At 39.4% G+C, this 10383-nt stretch overlaps 1 protein-coding gene across 1 annotated transcript in view; it reads right to left on the bottom strand.

The window, feature by feature from the left end:
* Positions 1-2465: 2465 nt before the first annotated feature.
* The window catches only part of HPRT1 (hypoxanthine phosphoribosyltransferase 1), a 37544-nt gene continuing 29626 nt past the window's right edge, over positions 2466-10383 (bottom strand). Inside the window, exons 6-9 of the mRNA XM_017511977.2 lie at positions 8878-8960; positions 4405-4451; positions 4151-4227; positions 2466-3110 (exon numbers count right to left, since the gene is read on the bottom strand). Of these exons, the coding sequence (XP_017367466.1) occupies positions 3063-3110; positions 4151-4227; positions 4405-4451; positions 8878-8960 (255 nt within the window). The 3' untranslated portion in view covers positions 2466-3062. The remainder of the gene's footprint in view (positions 3111-4150; positions 4228-4404; positions 4452-8877; positions 8961-10383) is intronic.

The following is a 10383-nucleotide window of genomic DNA, read 5'->3' as shown; positions in this document are numbered from 1 at the left end:
AATCTTTCATACCAGAAAGCTATATTGTCGGAAGCTGTCCACAGCATCATAAAATAAGCCAGGAGAAAAATCTGGAGAGAATGTTGGAGAAACTCTGTAAGTCTTTGAAAATGCTTTCTAGTGCCAGGGGAAATCAGTTTACATTCTTAAAGATCAGCTGTGACCTCAAAAAGCTGTGTTTAATGTATAAGTCATCTGGACCCACTACATTCATTGAGCTTTATATTTTCCTCTAAGTTATCAGTGTATTAATTTCTACACAGGAGCTGGCACTATAGCTTAAGTGGCAATGAACTAAGAGGGAAGATGGTGAAATACAACTGCCTGGGTTCAGATTCCTCATCTGCTACTTACTAGCTGTGTGAACCTGGGCAAATTATGCAACCTCTCTGGACTTGCACTTCTTCATCTGTAAAGCTGGGACAATTAAAATCCAAACAACCTACCTTATAGGGTTATCACAAGGATTCAAAAGTGCTTAGTATCATTCAATTGCATATAGAATTCAATACATGTTAGCTATTCTTAGTAAGGTTTTTTGTTAAACCTGAAAAACGTTTTGCTTCTAATTCTAGGTAATACAGATATTGTAATTTTCAAGCACTTTAATTGCTTTTTAACTTCCTATCATTTATCCAACAAATATTTATTGAGCATTACAATTTTCCAGGCGCTCCTGTAGGTGCTGAGGATATAGCAGTAATGAGGACTGGCAAGGTCCTGCACTCATGGAGCTGACAGTCTCCTAAGGGAGACAGACAGTAAATAAGAAAGGAAATGATCAATTTAGTAGCTGCTTCAAAGGGAACAACTCTGCCATGAATGTCTCCACATAGGCCACATAGACAAGGTCAACAGCAGTCTGACCCCTCTTGGAAGAATGCCATGTGATCCTCCCAGGAACACTGTAACATAACCAGTCTTGTGAAGAGCTGTCCCAAGGCCATTTGTCACCCACCTCCCTATGTTGTGGGAGCTGCCATGAGGCAGTTTCTCATCTGCCTTCTTGGTTCTGATAAGACATGGGACTTTCAACATTGCCTTCTCACTTAGGGCAAAGCTGCAATATGGAGCTGGAATATGGAGCTGACTCCTCCAGGACGCAGCAACCTACCACTTGTGTCATTCACGTAAATTATATAACATGTTATTAGGTTACACAATGCCAAATTGCTCACCGATCATTTTTTTACCTATAAAAATGGTAATTTCATGCGGTTCAATTTACTAGAAGGTGGTAAGTGCAGCTGAAAAAAAGAAGAGGTTTGGCCGTGGGAAGCTGGATGCAGTATTCAAGAGGGTAGCCAAGTGGACCTCAGGAACTGACATTTTAGGGGAAGAAGGGGACTCAGGAGTTTTGGATATCGCACTCACATGTGGTAACATCTACCTCAACCTTACGTGGGTACGAAGATCAAATGTGGTAACAGAAGTAAAAATGTTTTGTAAACTAAGACAGTCTAGGACTACAGCGAATTATTATTTTAGTATTAGTTTGAGTCTCCTACTTTGCTGCTGGGAATTACAGCAAACTTTTTTTTTTTTTTGAGGCAGGGTCTCACTCTGTCGCCCAGGCTGGAGTATAGTGGCACTGTCAAGGCTCACTGCAGCCCTGACCTCCCAAGCTCAAGCAATCCTCCCACCTCAGCCTCCCAAGTAGCTGGGACTAAAGTTGTGTGCCACCATACCCAGCTATTTGTAAAAAATATTTCTGTAGAGACAGTGTTTTGCCATGTTGCCCAGGCTGGTCTTGATCTCCTGAGCTCAAGTGATCCCCCACCCTGGCCTCCCAAAAGTGTGAGCCACTGTGCCCAGCCAACAGCAAACTTTTAAGAAGTGTAAGCTAGATGGCTCACAAGGTTGCTAGTTCATACCTCATGTGGTGCAGATAAGCAATGAAGAGTTGGCTTAAAACTTTTCTCCTGCTCCCAGCTAGGCATTTTTATAGCTGCACCAACCCATTCTACCACATGATCATTAAGATTGCAATTAAACTAGCTACTAAAACTTAACAAACAAGGAAAATGGAACCAACAGAAAACTGTACTAGGTTAATTTGTAGAGAAATGATAACTATGCATAGTTTCTTTATTTTATTTATTTATTTTTTTTTTGAGATGGAGTTTCACTCTTGTTACCCAGGCTGGAGTGCAATGGCACGATCTCGGCTCACCGCAACCTCCGCCTCCTGGGTTCAGGCAATTCTCCTGCCTCAACCTCCTGAGTAGCTGGGATTACAGGCACGCGCCACCATGCCCAGCTAATGTTTTGTATTTTTAGTAGAGACGGGGTTTCACCATGTTGACCAGGATGGTCTCAATCTCTTGACCTCATGATCCACCCGTCTTGGCCTCCCAAAGTGCTGGGATTACAGGCTTGAGCCACCGCACCTGGCTGCATAGTTTCTTTAAAGAGACATACGTTATTTTAAGGATTTTTACATTGAAGAATTCAAAAAGCGGTACATTTTGGGGAATTTATTGATTTGCATTTAGAAGAAACTGCTGACAAAGATTCACTGGTAATAATCTGAACAAGTTGGAAAATACAGTCAATACTACTGAAACACTAAGATAATTCCAGGACATAGGTTTACTCGACAGAACAAAACGTCTTAAATACTGTCTTTGATGTGAAAACTGACTGCTTCTTACTTTTCTTAACACACGGTGGTATGATTAACAATATTCAATCACTTCTGCTCTTTTCTGCATATATAAAAATTAAACCAATTAAAAAACTAATATATCTTCTCTTTATTTCTTACAGATACGATTTCAATGTTTCACTAAATAGTGGTATGGTTTAGGAGATTTTTTTCATTTACAAGTTAAACAACAACCCATCCAAAGGGAACTGATAGTCTATAGGCTCATAGTGCAAATAAACAGTTTAGGAATGCAGCAAGTGACATTTCTAAAAGTAGAAAACAGATAAAATTCTTAGAAGATACATGCAAAAAGCTCTACTAAGCAGATGGCCACAGAACTAGAACATTGATAATTTTACTGGCGATGTCAATAGGTCTCCAGATGTTTCGAAACTCATCTTGAACTCTCATCTTAAGCTTTGTATTTTGCTTTTCCAGTTTCACTAATGACACAAACATGCTATAAAACAAAAATCCAGAAATTCACATTAAAAAAGTATATTCTGAAATGAAAGGCAAGAACACCACTACATATAAGAACACTATTATGTAGCCAGGTTCTTACTAAACAAACAGAGACAGAACTACTGTATTTTAGACCAGTAACTTCTGGGAAATGTAGCTTTTGAAAACAAAGCAGTAGTCTATCTCATTAGTTTAATTTGTTTCTTGTTTCAATATGTAGTTTTTGTTTTTGTTTTTGTTTTTTTTGAGACAGAGTCTTGCTCTGTCACCCAGGCTGGAGTGCAGTTGTGCGATCTTGGCTCACTGCACCCTCTGCCTCCCGGGTTCCAGCGATTCTCCTGCCTCAGCCTCCCAGGTAGCTGGGATTACAGGCATGCACCACTACGCCTGGCTAACTTTTGTATTTTTAGTAGAGATGGGGTTTCTCCATGTTGGCCAGGCTGGTCTCGAACTCCTGACCTCAGGTAATCTGCCTGCATCGGCTTCCCAAAGTGCTAGGATTACAGGCGTGAGCCACTGTGCCTGGCTTCAATATGCAGTTTTGAAAGACAAATAAAGTACGGGATTTAAGCATATCAAAGTGGGAGGCCAAGGTAAGTGGTGAAAAAAAGATGGAGTAAAAAAACCTGCTTTAGGGAGTGCTGTTTCAGTCTTCCTGAATCTTCCTCAACCATGTTTGTAAATACATCCACGGGACTCCTGCCTCCAGAGTAAGGGGCAGGTACTTAAAGGGCAGTGAATTGAAAGGCTAAACTTGATCATTTATTTCTTACTTATGACCACATTTATCATTTGAAATAATAATGCAACAGTTATTATATATTAAAGCTGTTCAACTACTTCAGCCAACAAGAAGTGTCACCCTAGCCTGGCCAGGTTCCAGTTCTAAGGACGTCTGTACTAGACTACAGCTTTATGTGACTAATGGGAACCATCAGTCTCCTCAAATTATGAGGTGCTGGAAGGAGAAAACAATTCTCTTTCCTAAATTTTTATGTGGGTTTTGAAAAATGAGAAAAAGAAGCAATTACTTACATTCAAATCCCTGAAGTATTCATTATAGTCAAGGGCATATCCTACAACGAACTTGTCTGGAATTTCAAATCCAACAACTAAAAAAAAAAATCATAATTCATCATTTAGATACAGAAAACATCACTTTTAAATCTAATACTGGCAAATGTGCCTCTCTACAAATATTCTCTAAGCAATTTTAAGCCATTTCACATAAAACGCTTTTAGGTTAAAGATGGTTGAATGATCGATTAAAAAAAAAGTAATTCACTTACAGTCTGGCCTATATCCAACACTTCGAGGGGTCCTTTTCACCAGCAAGCTGTTAATTACAAAATTTGACATGTAACATACAGAGAGACTACAGGACATTACAAAAGAGAAGATTAATGTTTCTAAACACTGTTTGATTTCATAAATGCTGACTGTACCATGGTCACTTTTAACACACCCAAAGAATCACTATGAAATGGAGAGTCAAATTATGGGGATTACTAGGAAGGGGCAGCAATGAGTTGACACTATAGACAAGGCCCTTGGTTGATCACCTGGAACCTGAAGGATAGTTCTGAGACCTGCACCCTGATTACCCAGGTGTCCACTGAAGGGCAGCTAATCAGGATGAATGGGTACAGAGTGTCAGTAAGTAAAGTTAAAAAGATAAGGGCTCTCAGTCCAGAAACCTTGGAAATACAATCCCTAAACTATAAAACGGTGTGGGAGAGGTGAGCATCACCTTTCATCAAAACATTCCTTTTTTTTTTTTCTGAGATGGGAGTCTTGCTCTGTCGCCCAGGCTGGAGTGCAGTGGCATGATTTCCGCTCACTGCAACCTCCACCTCCCAGGTTCAAGCGATTCTCCTGCCTCAGCCTCCTGAGTAGCTGGGATTACAGGCATGCGCCACCACACCCGGCTAATGTTTGTATTTTTAGTAGAGACCTATCTCTAGTAAAAATGACCACCATGTTGGTCAGGCTGGTCTCGAACTCCTGACCTTGTGATCCACCCACCTAGGCCTCCCAAAGTGCTGAGATTACAGTACAGACAGGCGTGAGCCACTGCACCCGGCCACAACATTCTTTTTTTTAAGAGCTGAGTCTCGCTCTGTGACCCAGGCTGCAGTGCAGTGGTGTAATCACAGCTCAATGCAGCCTTGACTTCTTGGGCTCTAGCGATCTGACCACCTTAGCCTTCCAAGTAGCTGGGACTACAGGTGTGTACCACTTCACCCTGGCTGCATCACAACTTTTAATAACTGGCTTACAAAGAGGAACTTTAGGCTAAAACAACTAGTGTGCCAAAAGAACTAGTTTTTATTTTTGAGAGTAAAAGCTGGAGGTGGTATAAGTCAACTCTACCAAAAGCTAATTTTATAATCCAAATGCTGCCTGTTGAAAAATGTTCGGCCATTAAAAAAAACTACAGAAGCTGCTTTGAAAGCCTTTATAGATTTTAAAGGCAGTCTCAAGAAAACTTATACCTTCTTAGATAAATACATATATTTAAAGAGCTGGAAAGGGCCTAAAGTGATTCTCAACCTGGAATGCACATCAGAATCACCTGGGAGCTTTACAAAAACAAAACTCAGATACCCAGGCCACACCCCTGACTAATTACATCAGAATTGCTGGAGATGAGACACAGGCATAGGTTGTCCTGGTTTTTGCTTTTAACTCTCAGGTGATTCGAATGTGCAGTCTAAGTACAGAACCACTGACCTAAGTCGTAGGTTCCAAGGGACCATCTAATCATGTCCCTCATGACTCTCTTCCAGCAAATGGATAGAGGAGACCTTCAATTCCATTTCCATTTAGAAAGAACATAACAAGCAAGCCAATCATAGCAAAAACCCTTACCTCTACCTGACTCAGGAGTCCTCCACAAAAGTTATCACTAAACTCAGTGCAATCTGTATGAGGAGTTCAGAAGAACTCAGCACCTCATATGTCTACAGATCTGAATGTTTAATAAAGCTCTATCTCTAAGGCATGACTAGAGTTGCATCTGAAGCATTTTTCCATACTGTAAATGGGTAACCACTCATAAGAAGATACATGCAAATGGCCAATAAGCAGATGAAAACATGTACAACATCATAAGTCATCAGAGAAAGAAATCAAAACCACAATAAGATACCACATCACAGCCCCCAGGATGGCAATAATAAAAAGGACAGTAACAAGTGTTGTCAAGGATGTGGAGTTACTGGAACTCTCATATATTACTGGTGTAAAATAGTACATATAATTTGTTAAACAATCTGGCAATTCCTCAAAATGTCAAATACAGAGTTTCCATATGACCTAGCAATTATATATTCAAGAGACCTGAAAACAGGTATTCAAATTTGTATGCAAACGTTAATTATAAGAGCCAACAGGTAGAAACTCAAATGTTCACCAACAGATGGATAAACAAAATGTGATATGTTTGTACAATGCAATATTATCCAGCCAAAACAGGGAACGAAGTACTGATACATGCTCCAACCTGGATGAACCTTGAAAACACTACGCTAAGTCAAAGAACACAGGATATTGCATGAGTCCATTTACATGGAATGTCCATAATTCACAAATCTGTACGAACTCTTTGTAGAAAGTAGATTAGTAATTGCCAGGGGCTGGGAGAAGGGAGACTGACTCCTAATGGGTACAGGGTTTCTTTTGGGGGTGATGAAAAGATTATGAAATGAAATAGTGGTAGTAGATGCACAACCCCAAGTTAGATTGTACAACTTTAAAGGAGTGAATTTTATGATATGTGACTCATATCTCCGTAAAAAAGGAGAATGTTTACAGTTCCAGAACCAGCTACATATATAATATGCTAAAAATCTTACTATTGTCCCTACATTCTAAAAGGCACAATTAAGCAACTGCTCACTACAATGAGATCAATCACATTATAACCAACAGTGAAACAGTGCTTTGCAGTTAAAAAGATTTTCAAATACATTATCTCCTTGACTCACATAGTTTCCCTGAGAAAAACTGTTAACAATCATTCCCCTTTAAAGATGACTAAATACGTTCAGAGAGATTAAATATGGAAGTTTCTCAGGTTAAGTGGCAGTGAAATGCCAGGCTAAACTCCCAAGTCCATGTCTTTCTCACTTTACTGCCCTGCCTAGAGCATGAAAACTGGAACTGGGTAGGAGGAACCTTAGAAGTCATCTAGGCCACATATTCTCTCTTTTTTTGAGACATGGTCTTGCTCTGTTGCCCAGGCTGGAGTGCAGTGGTGTGACACAGTAGGCCACTTATTGTCAACAGAGGCGATATCACCTCCAAGGAAGCCAAAACTAATTCTCCACAGGGAGGGTGGAAATCTTAGACATCATAAGATTTGTGGCCCTCCAAAACTCAACCCCACCTGACAATCTTATTCCTTAGTGTTTAATTTCTCTCTGAGTATCATATAAGCAGTGCTGACGTGGAGTTCATGGAAGATGCATGAAATGTATGCAAGATCAGTACTACAAAACTACGGCGAATAAATGACTTGGGTCAACAAATGACCCAAGTATTCTTTGAGCATGTCCTACCTGCAGCAACACAAAATCTCTCTCTCACGAGCCAGTCTATTTCAATTTCACAGCATATACCAGGAAAGAACAAGAGAATACCTGGAGGATTAAAGTCTGTGCCACAGTAGGTTGACATTTAAAACTCTAAACTGCATGTAGAAAAATAAGCAAGTGCACTCATTAGTTTATATTAGGTTGGTGCAAAAGTGATTGCGGTTTTTGCCATTTCATAGGTTATTACTTAGTGTCCTATAACGTATCACTTATACACTCTCATAGTGTCTGTCCCAAAAAGCCCATACAGTCAAACTGCTGACATATGACTCACTAGAAGGTCTACTCTGATTCAAAGATTCTCAACAGATATTGTTTTTTTTAAAAGGGGTTTATAAAAATCTGTTAATCACTTAGGAAAAAAAAATAAAAGTTAGATCACTACCTGACCTCTACATAAAAACTGCAGATTGATCAGAGACTTAAATTTTTTAATGACATTGTAAAAGGAAAAAAAAAATTCTTAAATGTTTGTTAGATGTCACTCTATTAACAACTTAAGGTAGCAAAAGCATAAACTCTGAGCCAGGTTCCCTGGTTTTAAATCTCATCTCTATAGCTGACTAGCTCTGTGCCTTTGGGCAATTCCCTATGCCTCAGTATCCTTATCTGTAAAGTGGGAATAATAATGCCATCCCAGAGTTGTTGAGGGACGAAACTAAAAAGAAATAAACACAGGTGGGACTATAAAAGCAAAAGTCAAACAGCACAGGTAAGGCGAGAAGGTGAGGCTGACTTAGTGAAAAAGGAAGCATGTATTATGAAATTTCACCATAGACACAAAGAAGATGCAGCAGACATCACTCAACTCTAGGAGGCCCAGATCTTCAGGGCCCACCCCTTCCTATCACTTCCTCACCCCCTTTGCAATCCTTATTCTTAATTTTGTAAGGGGGCCCAAAATCCTCTGCCATGCTACTCAGGACAAATTGATATAATTAGCATGCTGAAAAAACAAATGTTAATATGAGGCAAGGAAGTAATTATGAGCTTTATTAACACATGACAAAATTATTTAAAAGGATTATATCTTAAGTCCTATATGAGGTTACATTACTTTTTGAAGATAGAATGACAGTTGAAAACATTTATCCTTACAAAGAAGCAATCACTTAATCCTCCTTCAAATGAGGAAAATATTCTATGTCAAAATGTCATACATACCTTGCGACCTTGACCATCTTTGGATTATACTGCTTGACCAGAGAAAGCAAAGTTTGCATTGTTTTTCCAGTGTCAATTATATCCTTTCAAAAAAGAAGACATTGCATAGCTTTAAATTCAGTCACTATATAAACATAAAGTGCCAAAACCCCATGTATAACTGCAATACTGCCATTCTTTTCAGTGCAGTAATTCTCACCAAAATTCACACTGAGATATTCTGGAATCTGTAAATCATCTGGCCCTCAGCAAGCAGTAAGAATGCCAGTCTCCAGGACTGGATTTTGTAGGTGCAGAAGTCAATGACAGCAAATTTAAATATATACATGCACATTTTATTAGGGAGTTATGATGTTATCATTCATTATAAAAAGTATTTTAGATTTTTTCCCATAAATTCAAGATAGAGACTCTCTCCTCCCAACTCTCCAATATAGGTGGCGAACAGGCTACACTTTCAGAAATACTGCTTTATACCATTTTTAAAGGCACCCAAATTAATAAGGCTATAAAATGATTTTACACAAATGTGAATCTCAGCTATTCAGTCAAAAGTAGGACTTTAAACAAACCCATCTCTGTTAGGGAAAATATTTTTTAAACTATCACCCTAATGCTTTTCAATAAAAATATTCTTTAGAGATGGAATAAAGCAGTGTGAGCCATCAGAAACATCATGGCTGGAGACTTGTGAAAAATGCAGATTTCTGGGCTGCAGTAGGCAGAATTCTAATGGCTCTCAAAATTCCTGCCTCCTTTAGGGATAAAAGATTTTAAGATTTAAAAAAAGAAAAAAAGTTCCTGCCTCCTGGTGTATACACCCAGAAGAGTTCCGTCCCCTTAAGTGTGACCAGGATCTGTGAAAATAAGGGAATAGCTGCTCCTGTGATTAGGTTATGTGGCAGACTAGAGTAAGGTTCTCCTGCTAGTTTTGAAGAAGTCAGCTGCCATGTTGTAAGTGTCATGGGCTAGGGCATGAGCCTTTAAATAGCTGACAGCAGCCCCTGCCCAGCAGTCAGTGAAAAAACGGGCCCCGATTCCTACAATCAAAAGGAACTAAATTTTGCCAACAACCTGAAAGAACTTGGAAGAGGACTGTGAGTCCCTTGATTCAGCCTGATGAGCCCCTGAGCAGAGGACACAGTTAACCTGTACTAAGGAAGTATAAAACACATGTAAGGGAATGATATATATCAACTTTAAGGATAACTGTCACATTTCTGGGAATGAAGGGAAAGAAATGGAGCTTTAGTTGTATTATGACCTCTAATTTCTTTAAAAAAAAAAAAAAGATCAGAAGCAAATATGGCAAAATGTTAATACTGTGTGGTGGGTACATAGGTATTGAGCATACCCTTTTTTTCTGAGTTCAAATATTTCACAATTAAAATTAAATGCAGGCCAGGCACAGTGGCTCATGCGTATAATCCCAGCACTTTGGGAGGCCGAGGTGGGAGGATGGCTTGAGGCCAGGAGTTTGAGACCAGGCTGGACAACATGGCGAAA

This window comes from Cebus imitator, unplaced genomic scaffold (genome assembly GCF_001604975.1).
Source record: "Cebus imitator isolate Cc_AM_T3 unplaced genomic scaffold, Cebus_imitator-1.0 Scaffold458, whole genome shotgun sequence".
Taxonomy (NCBI): Eukaryota; Metazoa; Chordata; class Mammalia; order Primates; family Cebidae; genus Cebus; species Cebus imitator.
The sequence above is the reverse complement of the archived record's forward strand: the minus strand, read 5'-3'. Positions and strand labels throughout refer to the sequence as shown.